Raw genomic sequence first — 16,728 nt, forward strand, 5'->3', positions numbered from 1 at the left:
AAGCCAGTCGCCGACTGGGCATCCTCCGTCGTGCGAAGTCCTTCCTTGGCACACCTGAGCTCCTCACCACATACAAGGCTTTCATCCGCAGCTCAATGGAATACTGTTCCCCCCTCTGGGCTGGTGCTCCTGCCTCACACCTTGCTCGGCTTCACGCCGTTGAGGCCAAAGCTTTCAGAATCATTGGAATCTCCTGCGATGTAGTCAACACCGAGGGCCTTTCACTCACTCACCGCAGGCAGGTTGGTGGTCTTTCTGTCTTCTACCGACTCCTCTCCGGCCTTGCTCCCCCAGCTCTCTCTGTGCTCTGTCCCCCCAATATTCCTTCAGGTCGCACAAGATCTGCCTGCAACCCTCTTATGGTTAAACTGCCAAAGTCTAGGCTCTCTGCTCACCTTCACTCTTGCATTCCCCTTTTCTCCCGCCTCTGGAACAAACTCCCCCACTCCCTTCAATCCCACTCCTCCCTCCAGGTCTTTAAAACAGCTGTTCACCACCATCTCTTATCTTCCCCCATCAATAACCTTGATCTTTTCTACCCCCGGTAATTCAACCCAGAGTCCTTGCAGTGTTCATATGTTTTATTCCTCTCCCACCTCCCCCCAAGTCCTCCCGATGTCCCGGCTCTCAAATGTTGTGTTTGTGTCCTTCCCCCTCTTCCCCCTCTTTTGTGTCCTTCCCCCTCTCTCCCCATCTTGTCTGCCGCTCCCCTTGTTTTTTGTGTTTTGTGTGTCGGTTTGTCTTTTTGTGTGATTAATGTTAGCTCTTTCACGAGCCTCGATCTTGTATACAAAAAAATATATATATATATATATATATATATGGTATATGTATATATATATATAATAATAATAATAATAATGCATTTATTTTATATAGCGCTTTTCAGGGAGCCCAAAGACGCTTTGACAGAGTGCAAAACATAATGCATAGCAAAACATAAAAACAATTGCAAAAAAGAAGAATCAATAGGGAAATATTCAAAGCAAAAAGGAGGGAGAAGGAGAAGAGATAGTCAGGGGTTAAATGCTGTGGGTTAAATGTTGAATGCAGTGTTGAACAGGTGGGTCTTGAGTGATGTTTTGAATGTGGTGAGTGAGGAGTCTCTGATGGTGTGCGGTAGTGAGTTCCAGAGGGTGGGAGCAGCGATGGAGAAGGCCCTGTCCCCCCAGGATCTGAATTTGGTCCGGATGGGGGGGGGGGGGGGGGGGGGGGGAGTCAGGAAGTTGGTACCAGCAGAGCGGAGGTTACGGTTGGGAGTGTGTCTGGAGAGGAGGTCAGCCAGGTAGGATGGGGCCAGGTTATGGAGGGCTTTGTAGGTCAAGAGCAGGATTTTGTACTGGATTCTCTGGGAGATGGGGAGCCAGTGAAGCTTGTAAAGGACGGGGGTGATGTGGTCACGGGTCCGGGAATGGGTGAGTAGACGGGCAGCGGAGTTCTGAATGTATTGGAGTTTATTGGTGATTGTTGAGGGTGAACCATGGAGGAGGCTATTGCAGTAGTCCAGACGGGAGGTGATGAAGGCGTGGATGAGGGTTTCTGCAGCCATGGAGGAGAGGGATGGACGGAGACGGGCGATGTTTTTCAGGTGAAAGCAGGCTGTATTTGTGATCTGTTTAGTGTATTTGTCGAAGGAGAGGGTTTGGTCAAAGATGATGTCAAGATTCCGGATGTGAGGGGAGGTGGATACTGGGATACCGTCGATGTTGAGGGCAAAGTTATTGGTGGATTTTATGAGCGTTTTTGGGCCAATGATGATTATTTCAGATTTATCATAGTTAAGTTTGAGGGAGTTAATTTGAAGCCAGTATTTTATTTCAGTGATGCAGTTTGTCAGGATAGAGTGGGTGGCGGTGGAGATGGACTTGGTGGAGATGAAAAGCTGGATGTCATCGGCGAAGCAGTGGAATTGGAGACCATGACGGCGGATTAAGTGACCAAGGGGGGACAGGTAAAGGATGAAGAGGAGGGGGCCAAGAACTGAACCTTGGGGGACACCTTGGGGGAGGGGAGCAGTGGGGGATTTGCAGTTATTGATGGAGATGAACTGGCGTCTGTCAGAGAGGTATGATTTAATCCAAGAGAGGGCAGTGCCAGTAACGTTAAAGGTGGTTTCAAGTCGGGTGAGGAGGATGGTGTGATCGATGGTGTCAAAGGCAGCGCTGAGGTCGAGGAGGATGAGAATGTTGAGGTTGCCAGCGTCAGAGGAGAGAAGGTCGTTGGTGATTTTGAGGAGAGCAGTTTCAGTACTGTGGTTGGAGTGGAATCCGGATTGGAATGTTTCATACAGGTTATTGGCAGAGAGGTGATGTTTGAGTTGAGCGGCTACAGCGCGTTCCAAAACTTTCGACAGAAAGGGTAGGTTGGAGATGGGTCTGAAGTTGTTTAGGGTGTCAGGGTTTAGTCCAGGTTTTTTCAGAATGGGGGTAACAGCAGCAATTTTGAGGGATGGTGGGACGATGCCTGTAGACAGGGAGGAGTTTATTGTTGCAATGATAAGTGGAGAGAGAGCAGGAAGGGAGGCCTTGACAAAGCTGGAGGGGATGGGGTCAAGAGTGCAGGTGGCAGTTTTCATTCCTATGAGTTCAGAGGTCAGTAGGGGAGATTGGGGAGAATTGAGACAGGGGATGGCAGGATAAGGGGGGGGGGGGGGCAGGTGGTTTGAGGGGGATAAGGCAAATGGTTCGATGGATGTGCGGAGTATCGTTGAGAGAGAGGAAGACAAATGATGAATTGCGAAAGATTATGGGAATATTGCCTGTGATTGATGCTGTGAAGAGGAACAGGTTGAGATGGTTTGGTCATGTGTTGAGGAAGGATGAAAGTGACTGGTTGAGAAGAGTGATGGAAATTAATGTAGAAGGAAGTAGAGGACGGGGAAGACCGAGAAAGACTTGGCTAAAGATGGTGGAAGAAGAAATGCGGGCAAGGGGGTTAACAAGGAGAGATGCAGAAAATAGGGCAAAATGGAGAAGATTGTCATGGGGACCGCAAGGCTAACCCCCGCTCTAGCAGGGAAAATGGCCTTAAAATGCATGTTGTTGTTGTTGTTGTATTCAGAAAGTATTCAGACCCCTTCACTTTTTTCACATTTTGTTATGTTGCAGCGTTATGCTGAAATCGTTTAAATTCATTTCTTCCCTCATCAATCTACACTCAATACCCCATAATGACAAAGAGAAAACAGGCTTTTAGAAAGTTTTGCAAATTTATTAAAAAGAAAAAAACTGAAATATCACATTGACATAAGTATTCATACCCTTTGCTATGACAATTGAAATTTAGCTCAGGTGCCTCCCATTTCTTTTGATCATCTTCGAGATGTTTCTACACCTTGATTGGAGTCCACCTGTGGTAAAGTCAATTGATTGGACATGATTTGGAAAGGTACACACCTGTCTATATAAGGTCTCACAGTTGACAATGCATATCAGAGCAAAAAACCAAGCCATGAGATCGAAGGAACTGCTTGCAGAGCTCAGAGACAGGAATGTGTCGGGGCAAAGATCTGGGGAAGCCTACAAAAAAAATATATTCTGCTGCACTGAAGGTTCCCAAGAGCACAGTGGCCTCCATAATTCTTAAATGGAAGAAATTTGGAACAACCAGGACTCTTCCTAGAGCTGGCCGCCCGGCAAAACTGAGCAATCGGGGGAAAAGGGCCTTGGTAAGGGAGGTGACCAAGAACCTGATGGTCACTGGCTGAGCTCCAGAGATCCTGTGTGGAGATGGGAGAAACTTCCAGAAGGACAACCATCACTGCAACACTCCACCGATCTGGGCTTTATTGCAGAGTGGCCAGACGGAAGCCAAACAGTTCAATCTTGGTTTCATCAGACCACAGAATCTTGTTTCTCACAGTCTGAGAGTCCTTTAGGTGTTTTTTTTGAAAACTCCAAGCGGGCTTTCATGTGTCTTTCACTGAGGAGAGGCTTCCGTCTGGCCACTCTGCAATAAAGCTCAGATCGGTGGAGTGTCGCAGTGATGGGAGAAACTTCCAGAAGGACAACCATCTCCACACAGGATCTATGGAGCTCAGCCAGAGTGACCATCAGGTTCTTGGTCACCTCTCTTACCAAGGCCCTTCTCCCGCGATTGCTCAGTTTTGCCGGGCGGCCAGCTCTAGGAAGAGTCCTGGTTGTTCCAAACTTTTTCCATTTAAGAATTATGGAGGCCACTGTGCTCTTGGGAACCTTCAATGCAGCAGAGATTTTTTTTTGTAGGTTTCCCCAGATCTATGCCTCAACACAATCCTGTCTCTGAGCTCTGCAGGCAGTTCCCTTCGACCTCATGGCTTGGTTTTTGCTCTGATATGCATTGTCAGCTGTGAGAGCTTATATAGACAGGTGTGTGCCTTTCCAAATCATGTCCAATCAATTGAATTTACCACAGGTGGACTCCAATCAACATGTAGAAACATCTCAAAGATGATCAAGAGAAATGGGAGGCACCTGAGCTAAATTTAAAGTGTCATAGCAAAGGGTCTGAATACTTATGTCAATGTGATATTTCAGTTTATTGTTTTCAATAAATTTGCAAAATTTTCTAAAGTCCTGTTTTCTCTTTGTTATTATGGGGTATTGAGTGTCGATTGATGAGTGAAAAAATGAATTTAAACGATTTCAGCATAAGGCTGCAACATAACAAAATGTGAAAAAAGTGAAGGGGTCTGAATACTTTCTGAATGCACTGTATATATATATATATACATTTTTTTTTTTCATTTTTTGTATACAAGATCGAGGCTCCTGAAAGAGCTAACATGAATCACACAGAAAGACAAACCAACACATAAAACATATAACATGGGGAGCGGTAGACAAGATAGGGAGTGAGGGGAAAGGAAACAAGCACAACATTTGAGAGCAGGGACATCGAGAGATCTGTGGGAGGGAGAGGACTTTGGGGGGGGGGGGGCGGAGGCATGGGAAGGGAGGGGTGGGAGAGGTATAAAACATATGGACACTGCAAAGACTTCTAGGAAAGAAGTTGGAATTTCAAACAAAGTGGATCTGGGGTGAATTAGCGTGGGTAGAAAAGATCAAGGTTTTGTATGGGGGAATATAAGAGATGGTGGTGAACAGCTGTTTTAACGACCTGGAGGGGGGAGTGGGATTGAAGGGAGTGTGGGAGTTTGTTCCAGAGGCAGGAGAAAAGAGGAATGAAAGAGTGAAGGTGAGCAGAGAGCCTAGATTTCGGCAGTTTAACCATCAGAGGGATGCTGGCAGATCTTGTACGACCTCTAGGAATATTTGGGGGACAAAGCACAGAGAGAGCTGGGGAAGCAAGGCCGGAGAGGAGTCGGTAGAAGACAGAAAGACCACCTACCTGCCTGCGGTGAGTGAGTGAAAGGCCCTCGGAGATAGTTTCATCGCGGGAGATTCGAATGATTCTGAAAGCTTTGGTTTCAACAGCGTGAAGCCGAGCGAGGTGTGAGGCAGGAGCACCGGCCCATTGGGGAGAACAGTATTCCATTGAGCTGCGGATGAAAGCCTTGTATGTGGTGAGCAGCTCAGGTGTGCCAAGGAAAGACTTCGCACGACGGAGGATGCCCAGTCGGCGACTAGCTTTGGAGGCCAGCTTGGAAATGTGGTTTTCCCAAGAAAGATCATGGCAGATAGTGAGACCCAAAAGCTTGAGCGACAGAACTTCTTGGAGAGGATTGTTGAGAAAGCAGATGGGAGGGTTTTCCAGTCGGTCTTTTCGGAGAGACATAGTAAGTGTGAGATTTGTCAGGATTGAAAGACATGTTCCACTTGTTTGACCAGTCTGATTTTGTCCAGGTCTTCAGAGAGTGAGGAGGCTGCAGACTGCTGATCTGAGGGAAGAGGAATGGAGCGGCAGAGAGTGGAGTCATCAGCAAAGAGATAGAGAGGATTTTCCAGAGTCGGAGAGATCATTGATAAAGACCAGAAAAAGCACAGGGCCGAGAACACTGCCTTGGGGAACTCCAGCCTGAACAGGAAGGGGAGATGAGAGAAATCCATTCAGGGCCACACGTTGACTACGACCAGAGAGGAAGTCCGCAAGCCATGAGTGGAGATTTCCATGGAAATCATACATAATAATAATAAAATTATATATATATGTATATATATATATATATATATATATATATATATATATATATATATATATATATATATATATATATATATATATATATATATATATATTTATATATATATATATATATATATATATAAATAAATAAAAGTTTGAATCATTGTTGAATCAAGCTCAAATTGTACGTCACATTTTAGTGTTCCAAATTCAGCTTTACGTTGAACCTTATTGATAAACCACTGCATCGTAAAATATTTAATGAATATCACGACTTTTATCATTTCTCACCGAGATCCAAAAGCTTTATAAAAACGAATTCCTTACCATATCATCTCATTACCTCCACCACCAAAGGTGGATGGAGGTTATGTTTTCAGGATATCTCAAATATGAGCAGGATATCTCAAAAAGTTATGGATGGATTTGGATCAAACTTTGTGGACAGCTTGGGTGTGTGACAACGACGAATTGATTTGATTTTGGTGAAGATCCAGATGCAATAATTTTTGAAATTTGCAAGCGATTCTTCACCTTTGAGAGTAGGGGCCAAACATGATATAACATATTTCAAAAAGTTGTAGACATATTGTGACAAAACTTGGTGAATTATTTCGGTGACAAGAAGAAGCCGATTCGATTTTGGTGTGTGACAAGGAAGAATGGTCCAGATGCAGATCCAGCTTATTAGTGGGATACAAAATAAACTATTCAGCCTGGCGGATATATGCACTCTACCGAGTGCCATTGTCATTACTTGTTCTTTGGTGGAGAAATCTTTCGTACAAGTTGCCCATGTTATGCAACTTGAAAATTGGAAATTTTCTCAAATGCTCAGGGAAGTAGATGTTGATTAGGGACTGAAGCATTTGGCTCACAGATAAATAGATTGCATATTTACTCAACGGTTCACCTCTTCTCCAATTTGTCGAGCCAATATTATATATATATGTATATATATAAACCCAATGAAAAAACAACCCAATGAAAAAGCTGTGGTCGAAAGCAACATGAAACAAACCTATCAAGGGTCAAATGACTAACCGCAGTATAAGCCAATAAAGAAACGGCCGAGGATGAGCGTTTCGTAGGATGAGGCAACTTTTGACATGGCCATCAATGCTCCGCCAAGAACCGCCAGAAGATTGTTCAAACACATCGGGTTTCTCCTGCAGGATAGGAATGCACAAATGGGAGATTAATCTCATTTCCCATTCAATCTCCTGGTACAATGCATTCAAATCTCCAATACGTCAACAAAACAAGAAATTTGTGCAACATCTATGTAGGCTTCTACAACATGTTTTGTATTCATAAAATGCAATAAAAACCCTTCCATATTTACTCATCTCCCTGATTGAACTTGGTGTTCTGTTGGAAGAGGGGGTGGGGTGTTGTGGGAAGGAAGGAGCAAATGTATCAATCCATTTATGCGTATCTACCTGCCAAAACGGTCGACAAACAGTCCCACAGACAGGGAGCCGGCCATGCCACCAACAGTAAAAATGGCGACCGTGAAAGACCACAGTGTCAAAAGGGTTGGCTTTTCAATTGGTATACCACTGCGCGCAATCCATGTCTCATTTAAGAAGTCCTTTATTATCTGCAGGGAAGAATACAACAACAACAACAACAGGCATTTTAAGGCCATTTTCCCTGCAAGAGCGGGGGTTAGCCTCGCGGTCCCCATGACAATCTTCTCAATTTTGCCCTATTTTCTGCATCTCCCCTTGTTAATCCCCTTGCCCGCATTTCTTCTTCGACCATCTTTAGCCAGGTCAGAATGAAACCAGTTAATGATATATTAATTATAAATCAAGGATTAAAAAAAACAAAAAAAACAACAATAAAAACACAGTTTATGATACAGTATAAAAGCAACATGGAACAATTGAATACAAATCAAAGTGTGCCCATAATCTCAGCAGATTATTGTGACGGTCGTGAAACTTGCTGGGCAGGTCACCACTCCGTTGCACAGTGCAATAACTTAATGACAGGAATTTGGCGACAGTGCAATCATACAATGACCTATTCTTGTAAAATTCACCATGGGATGATTTCCACCAGCATATACCAGCATATGCCAGCAGATGAGAAACCCAGCTTAATGTCTCTCCAAAGGAGATATATACATAGCATTCATTGATGAAATGCCCTGCCTTGCAAAGTACCAGCAGTGTGAAAGTTTATCTCGTCTCAGTTTTATTCCAGACACGACAGCTCAAACCCAAGTGTGTTTTCCGAGCTATGCCGCCAGGCTTAAATACAATCAAGAGGAAAAACATTATGTATAGTGCACTTTACTGGTAAACAAGAATAGCTCACAACTTGCATAAAGTAAAAAAATTAAAATAAAGCAAATAAATAAATGCATCATTATTACTGTTGATCCTTACCAGTTCAGGGGCATTCATAACACCAATGTTAAATCCGAAGAGCAAGGAACCAAGAGCGGCAACAGTCACAGCAAATACCAACTGGCATGTCAGTTGCTGAAATGAACAAAGGTGGGAATGCTCAATATCATGATATAATTATACAAAGAACTGTTTCTAACCTCACATAAATGCCTAGAAAGCTGAAATTTGGCAGACTGATGCAACTCAGTCACAATTCTATTAAAATAAATAAACAAACACAAAACCACCCCTAAATCAAAAAATAAATCTGTAAAAAGTGGGCCAGTGAAAACCTTGGCTGGAAGGACTAGAACTTGGACTTGCACATGAATAACTCATAACTCAACATAAATAAAGAACTAACTGCTCACACAACATAAATATACACTTTCAGATTGCAAGCATGTGTATATCTATATATATATATATCTATATACAAAGCGCTATACAAAATAAATGAATTATTATTATCTATATATTGTTGCGAATATGGAATTTGGCCTCCATATCCGCTTGTAAATATTCCCCTATTTCCCCAATACTCCCCAACTATCCCCAATCCCCCATTCCCTAGTCCCATTGTCTGTAAACAACAATCAGTAGAGCCGACCTTCCCCTTTTTCCCCCATTAAATGTCGTGCCCAGGTCCACCGCATCTCACGTAGACAACTTTCGGACATCTTGCTAGTTATTCTTAGTCTATGTCAGTTAAGGACTCGTTTCCATTAATTATGACTCTTCGTTGCACCAGAATGTGATTATATGGCACCAGTAGTGAGTTTAGGACCTTTCCCATACCTCCTTCCATCTTCTTCCCCAAACTACAACAACAACAACAACTACAACTACAATTACAACTACAACAACAATTACAACAACAACGACGCTCCGGACCATGCGCTCCACGGGGTTACCACGAAGGGGCTCCTTGTCAGCTCCTCGTCAAGGGCGGAGCCGGTAACCCCCCCGCACGCACCCAATGAGAAGCAACGTGCCGATTCCACGAGGCGGAGCTAACGAGCCGAGGGCGTGTCACTCCCCGCCGGATATACGCGGCCACGTAGCGGACGTGACGTCAGATGCGCCCCCAGCCTGAGCAGACAAGTCACCATCTCCGAGCGCTGTGACCTTCCCGCATCTCTGGACCGGACCGAGTCGATTCTGCCTCGAGCCCAGGTGCACCTGGAGCCATCGATTCTGCCTTTCCTTGCCATCAATCCCCGTGTGAGTCAGCCTTTTGTCCCGTCTATCTGTCGTCTGTTGGGAACAATATGAGTGTGTCTAAGTGCTTGTCTTTCTATGCTGTACCTCTTGTAGTTGTAATCTAACCTTCCGCCTTAATATAACCTCCTCCGGAGGTCTTGAGAACTGAACCCTGGGTGTCGTGTCATTTGAAACCCAGCCGTGTGTCCTTTTCCTTTATTGCCTTTATTGACCTAGCGTAGCGCGATTAGTCAACGTTCGAGTATAATCGGGTAACTTGTGCAGACGTGGTCATACCAAAACCGCTCGGTAAATAACATCTAAGCCACGTCTGTAACAATTGGTGTCGAGGAGTGGAATTCGAACCCGGGACTAAATTTATTAGGCCCAAATTTGTAACAATTAGAATCGATTCGGAGCGCGTTTCCCGCGCGTTGTTAGGCCCAAACCAGGGAGGGAGAATCGATTCAGAGCGCGTTTACTGCGCTCGACGAAATTATAACGGCCGAAATTTGTTTTGTTGTATAAAAACCCGAATTTTGAAAGTCGCGCTATGGCAGACCAAGACAGCTGGGGTCCGGTAGGGGAGAGTGAGGCAGGGTCGGTCCAGGACCAAATTGAGGGACATGAGGGACAGGAGGAGAGCGAAGCAGCGAGGGTAGCAGACGCACAAAATAGCGTCGTTGTGCCCGACATTGCGGGAGCGCAAAATGGCGCCTCGCTGATCACCGCGCCCGCGACCGTGGCAGCGCCGCCGGTGGATTTGAACTTGTTTTTCATACAAATGAAGGCCCTTATGGCCCAGAATAGCGAAGAAATGGAAAGCAGAATGATGGGGGTAATGGGGAACCGAATGGATGCTCAGAGTGAGCGATTGGAGGGCCAATTAGGGGTAATGGGAAACCAAATGGGGGTAATGGGAAACGAAATGGGGGTAATGAGGGACGAAGCGAGGGGTACCAGTGAGGGGTTAGACAATAATTTTAAGGGTTTAGACAAGAAATTTGGGAAGTTAGACAATAATTTTGAGGAGTTAGACAAGAAATTTGGGAGGTTAGACAATAATTTTGAGGGGTTAGACAACGGGATAAAAGAGGTGAGAAATGGGTTAATGGGGGTAGAAAACAGAATGGCCGCTCAAGAGAATCAAATGGAAGGGATGGAAAAAGGGTTAGAGGGGTTAGAAAACACCATGGAAGGCAAATTGAGGGACATGAGGGACCAAGCGGAAAGGGAAGTTAACCAAATGGGGCAGCAGATAGAGGGGGTCAGAATGGGGGTAGAAACCAAACTGGATGCTCACAGGGAGGAGATGGAGCAGATGAGGGTGGCATCTGGACAGGAGATGCAAGTGATGGGAGAGGAGATCAGGAGAGGAGTGAGTGAGGTCGGAGGAGTGCGCGAGGAGGTGAGGCACTGTAAGGAGCACATGGAGAAGGAGGTGAGAAAGGGGACTGTAAAGTTACAGGGGGGCATAGAGGTCCTGACGCAGGAGGTGGAGCAGCTAACAGAGGGACAAAAAGAACTAACGGACCAGGTAAAGAGGAACACTGCGGTATTAGGAGGTTTAAAAGCGACACAAAACGACATAAAAAACGACTTAATAGCGACAAAGAGGGAATGTCAGATGGTACGTGAGGGACTGACAACGAGGCTGGACGAGGTGATAGAGGTAATGGAGACGAAGGACCGGCAGGTGAGGACGCACATGGAAACGGTCAAGGTAGCCTTAGAGGACGAGCTTGAGGAGACGTACCGGGGAATAAAAGAGGTGAAGCACAAATTAGAAGAAGTGGAAGAAGGGATGAGCGAAATTAAGAAGCGACGGAGAGGGGATAAGAAAGAGATAAAAGAGGAGATAAAAGAATTGGTCCAAAGTCTGTGTTCGGATCGTGATGATGTGCTCATTAACCGGATGAGGGATTCGCAGGTGATGGAGGAGAAGCGAAGAGGAAGAGGACCCGGTGTAAGTGGTGACCAATATGGTCGTGCGTATGATGCGCCAGGGGATTTAAGAAGCTTGGGGGTCGAGATGGACCCGGGTGTTCGTGAGAGGCCGTTGGTGAAGTGTGCGACAGGTCTGGTGTGCGAAAGAGGAGGTGTGCGAGAAAGGTGTGTGACGGACAGGTGCATGAGGAAAGAGTGCGCTGTCAGAAGTAAGGAAGAGTGTCCACCTGTGGTGAGTGTTACAGAGGGTGTAACGGGAGAGTGTGCGCGAGAAAGGTGTGTGACGGACAGGTGCACGAGGAAAGAGTGCGCTGTCAAGAGTAAGGGTGAGTGCGCTGTCAAGAATGGAGGTGAGAGTAGTGAGAGTGACAAGGAGAGTGAGTTGGGTGTGACAGGTGAGCGAGGATGTACACCTGGGATGGAAGGATGCACACCTGGAATGGTAGAGCGTGAGTGGGAATGCACGCTGGAGTTGGTGGTGAGGCACGTGGTTGGGTGTGCGAATGAGGGCACACCTGTGATTGTCACAGAGGAGGTGACCGAGGAGGGGGCGCGAAGCGGTGTATTGGTGAGGTGTGCGACCAACGAATGTGTGCCAAAGTGTTCGGTGGTCAGGTGTGTGACCAAGGCTGTGAGTGGAATGGGTGTACCTGGGTGTGTAAGGAAAGGTACGAGGAGCATGGGCACGGCGGGATGTGTGAGCAAGGAACGGGCTGCGGGGTGTAAGCGTCCAGGTGAAGCATCGACGTTAGACGGGATAGAGTTTAGAACGACTTATAGCCGAATCGGGCCCTCGGTGCGTGCTGGGCCTCGCTTTGAACGGCCCCGTCCGTGCTCCACTAGGCGGAGCGGGCAGCCCGATAGGAAGGGTCGTTATGGCGACCACGTTTTGTTGAGACGTGCCGGCAGGTCGAGATCGGGACATTGGATGGCTCCACGCCGAGGTGATGCGTGGGATCTCGGCCCGGGTAAGCCCCCCGTCCCTGCACCGAGTGCCGGACGCATCCAGCCGCTGGCACAAAACGACCAGCATCCATTGCTTGGCTTTACGAAGCCGGGCTTTGGACAGGGATTGGCGCACCGAGAGGTATTAGTGAGTCGACTGGGTGATGAGGTTAGTGTTTTGGACCCAAAATTAGAGAAAAACAAAATTTGATGATTGGCAAGGGATTGGCAGTAGTGATTGGCAGATGATGGGCAGTGATTGGCAAATTTTTAATTTGTTGAAATTTGATGTGCAAAATTGGTAGTGAGAGACCCCCGATGTGCCCGGTGGGTAAGGCTGGCATCCCTGCCACCCTTCCCGTGGGGGCAAAGGAGCAATAGTTTATGGGGTTGATGGCAGTGAAAACTAGCCCGGGTGGGTTAGGTTATATTGATAGGGCCCTAGAAGATGACATTAGGTGACGTTAAGTTTAGTTAGTGACTGATACCTGTAGTGGGGACGCAGGTAGATTAGTGGGGATTATAATGACGTGGGAGCGCAATAGTTTAAAGGGACGACTGGGAAGCGCAAGTTTCAGAGGGGAGTAGTTAGCTGAGATGATGCCGTGTGGTTGAGAATTGAACAGGTGTGATTGCACAGGTGTGCAACTGGACAGGTGTGATTGCACAGGTGTGCAACTGGACAGGTGTGTGGAGCAGTGTATGAGTAGTGAGTGTGTGGATCAGCGCGAATGCGCTTGGGGAGAGAAGGGTGCAGGTGGCACCAGGTGTGAGAGCACAGGTGTGCAAGTGCAGGTGTGTGGAGAGAGTTGGAGTAAGTGGTACGGAGTGGTGTGCATGGTGCGACGGTGTGGATGGGGGAAGAGTGGACCCCTTTCACGGATACCCGGGGCGGGTAGTGTAAGTGTTAGGTAGAGGGTACAGGTAAATTGTGGTTGGATATTGGCATCTGTGGTGCGGTTGCAGAATGGTGTTGTGAATGGGTGCATTAGTGTTGTGGAAATGGCTGGGCGTGTAGCCTGTTAGTGTGTGTAGTTGGTTGGGCACTCCACCACTGTGAGGATGTCGGCCAGGTGAGGCCGCAGGTGGGCTCTGGGAGCCGGTAGAGTTGTGGATGGGGCCCGAGGATCCGGAGGATGGACCCGGGTAGCCCAGTGCCAGAGAGGGCACCGAGTGGGGAGAGTGCCAGAGGGCCTTCCCCAGGTAGTTAGGTTAGGGTGAGGAGCAGGTAAGCTCGGAGGCAACTGCAGTGGTGGAGGTGTGCAGGTGGGTAGACCCGCTGGGAGAGGTACACGCTACAGCCCAGAAATTGTGCGAGGGCACCGGGAGATGAATCGGGGGAGTGAGACCCCAAATTGAAAAGCACCACAGTTTGGCCAATGGGAATTGGTTTTTAGAACCCATAGTGTAAGAGGGCCAATGGTTTGGCCGGAGAAAGACCCCGGGTAGTGTAAAGTTGTTAAAGTCATTTAGGAAATAGTTAGGATTGATGAACCTGTCGCACCATACGCAGCCACTTACCTGTGGTGATGATGATGACTCCACACCTGTGTTTTCTTTGTTTTGTTGCAGGAAATGAAATTGCTGTGTGGATTGTGAGACGCATCACGACGTGGATGAGACATTGGGGTGATTCCATCTCTCCCTCCCTAGGAGGGACTGATGATGAATTGGTAATGGCAAATTATGATGTTGAGTTGGAGATGGCAAATTATGATGTTGAGTTGAAAATGGCAAATTTGATTGGTTAGGAGGGAGAGAAGACGAATTTGGTTTATGGGAGGAACGGGGAAGACAGTAGGGATGTTTGTTGATTTGTAAAGTAGATGTTTATGGGTAGTGTTGTGTTGTGTGGATACAGTAAGGGGTAAGGGAGGGGCCATGTAGGTTACCTGGTGGGGGGGGGGGGGGGGGCGTACGATAGAAACGTACCTGTCTCACCTGGTTCCCATGTGCCCCCAGTGTGCATCATCTTACATTGCGTGCACTTTTGCGCCCTTACCACCTTACTCACTTGTCTTTTCTTTTGTCTCCCACCTCCGAGGATCTGGCTTTGGGGTAGAGAGAGAGGAGAGAGAGGTGCTGGCTACGCAGTTGTGGGCCTGCACTTTCGCTGCTTGCTGCTTGGATCGATACACCATATGGACCGCAATGTTTGTGGCCACCCACCATGGACCGCAGCTCTTTTGCGGCCAAGCACCACCCGTGGATGGACCTATGGGTCAACGTGGCACCTATGCCATGCAGGTGAACCACTTTTAGTTGACACCACTGAAGGCCACAATATAGAAATGGACGCGGTTGGCGCCTTTCTTTATTTTTTGAAAGAAGTAAGAAGGCCAAGTGCACCACACGAAGGCAAGACCAGCGGCAGAACATCGGCCGGCTGCGACACCACCGGTGATTTATAGACACTTTATTGGTGCACCGGATGGTGCTCACTGTGTGATGGGGTGGTGCTTGATGCTTGGAAGGGGTGCTCTGCACATTATTAAAGGCCGTAGGCCACAGAGCACTCGTGGGTTGGTGTATCGATGCTAGCATGCGTGCTCTCTCTATGCATAACATCTGCATGTGTTCCTCCAAAAACAGGTCCTGGATCGTAGTGTAAATATCAGCGTAGTCTTGTGTAAATAATGCTCCCTACCGGCTGTATGTTTAGTTTGAGGATTCTTTCCGGATTCGGTTATCCTGTGGGTGTGTTTCTGTGAGGAGAAGGGTGCAACGTCGCAGGGGGACATATTTACTCATTTGTGAATATCTGTAAAACTGTCGCACTCAGGGTAGAGTTAATAGTAGAGGGAACTACATTGCGTGCCACACTAAAGTAGGTAAAAATTTATCGGGTCGGGACGCCCCGAGGGTAGAGAAGGGTGCAATGTTGCGAATATGGAATTTGGCCTCCATATCCGCTTGTAAATATTCCCCTATTTCCCCAATACTCCCCAACTATCCCCAATCCCCCATTCCCTAGTCCCATTGTCTGTAAACAACAATCAGTAGAGCCGACCTTCCCCTTTTTCCCCCATTAAATGTCGTGCCCAGGTCCACCGCATCTCACGTAGACAACTTTCGGACATCTTGCTAGTTATTCTTAGTCTATGTCAGTTAAGGACTCGTTTCCATTAATTATGACTCTTCGTTGCACCAGAATGTGATTATATGGCACCAGTAGTGAGTTTAGGACCTTTCCCATACCTCCTTCCATCTTCTTCCCCAAACTACAACAACAACAACAACTACAACTACAATTACAACTACAACAACAATTACAACAACAACGACGCTCCGGACCATGCGCTCCACGGGGTTACCACGAAGGGGCTCCTTGTCAGCTCCTCGTCAAGGGCGGAGCCGGTAACCCCCCCGCACGCACCCAATGAGAAGCAACGTGCCGATTCCACGAGGCGGAGCTAACGAGCCGAGGGCGTGTCACTCCCCGCCGGATATACGCGGCCACGTAGCGGACGTGACGTCAGATGCGCCCCCAGCCTGAGCAGACAAGTCACCATCTCCGAGCGCTGTGACCTTCCCGCATCTCTGGACCGGACCGAGTCGATTCTGCCTCGAGCCCAGGTGCACCTGGAGCCATCGATTCTGCCTTTCCTTGCCATCAATCCCCGTGTGAGTCAGCCTTTTGTCCCGTCTATCTGTCGTCTGTTGGGAACAATATAAGAGTGTGTCTAAGTGCTTGTCTTTCTATGCTGTACCTCTTGTAGTTGTAATCTACCCTTCCGCCTTAATATAACCTCCTCCGGAGGTCTTGAGAACTGAACCCTGGGTGTCGTGTCATTTGAAACCCAGCCGTGTGTCCTTTTCGTTTATTGCCTTTATTGACCTAGCGTAGCGCGATTAGTCAACGTTCGAGTATAATCGGGTAACTTGTGCAGACGTGGTCATACCAAAACCGCTCGGTAAATAACATCTAAGCCACGTCTGTAACAATATATATATATATATATATACATATATATATATATATATTATATACTGTATATATATATATATATATATATATATATATCTATATATATATATATATATCTATATATATATATATATACATATATCTACATATAATATGTATATATACATATACATACATACACATACACATATATATACATACACATATATATATACATACATATACATACACATATATATA

At 46.8% G+C, this 16,728-nt stretch overlaps 1 protein-coding gene across 3 annotated transcripts in view; it reads right to left on the minus strand.

Annotated features, from left to right (window-relative positions):
* LOC137424648 (solute carrier family 2, facilitated glucose transporter member 1) overlaps positions 1-16,728 on the minus strand; it is a 101,604-nt gene that overhangs the window by 43,863 nt on the left and 41,013 nt on the right. For all 3 annotated transcript variants that reach the window (XM_068112338.2, XM_068112336.2, XM_068112340.2), the window contains exons 2-4: positions 8,463-8,558; positions 7,506-7,666; positions 7,108-7,232 (exon numbers count right to left, since the gene is read on the minus strand). In XM_068112338.2, coding sequence (XP_067968439.2) covers positions 7,108-7,232; positions 7,506-7,666; positions 8,463-8,558 — 382 coding nt within the window. The remainder of the gene's footprint in view (positions 1-7,107; positions 7,233-7,505; positions 7,667-8,462; positions 8,559-16,728) is intronic.

The sequence above is a fragment of the Myxine glutinosa genome, chromosome 4 (genome assembly GCF_964187855.1).
Source record: "Myxine glutinosa chromosome 4, kmMyxGlut1.1, whole genome shotgun sequence".
Lineage (NCBI taxonomy): Eukaryota > Metazoa > Chordata > Myxini > Myxiniformes > Myxinidae > Myxine > Myxine glutinosa.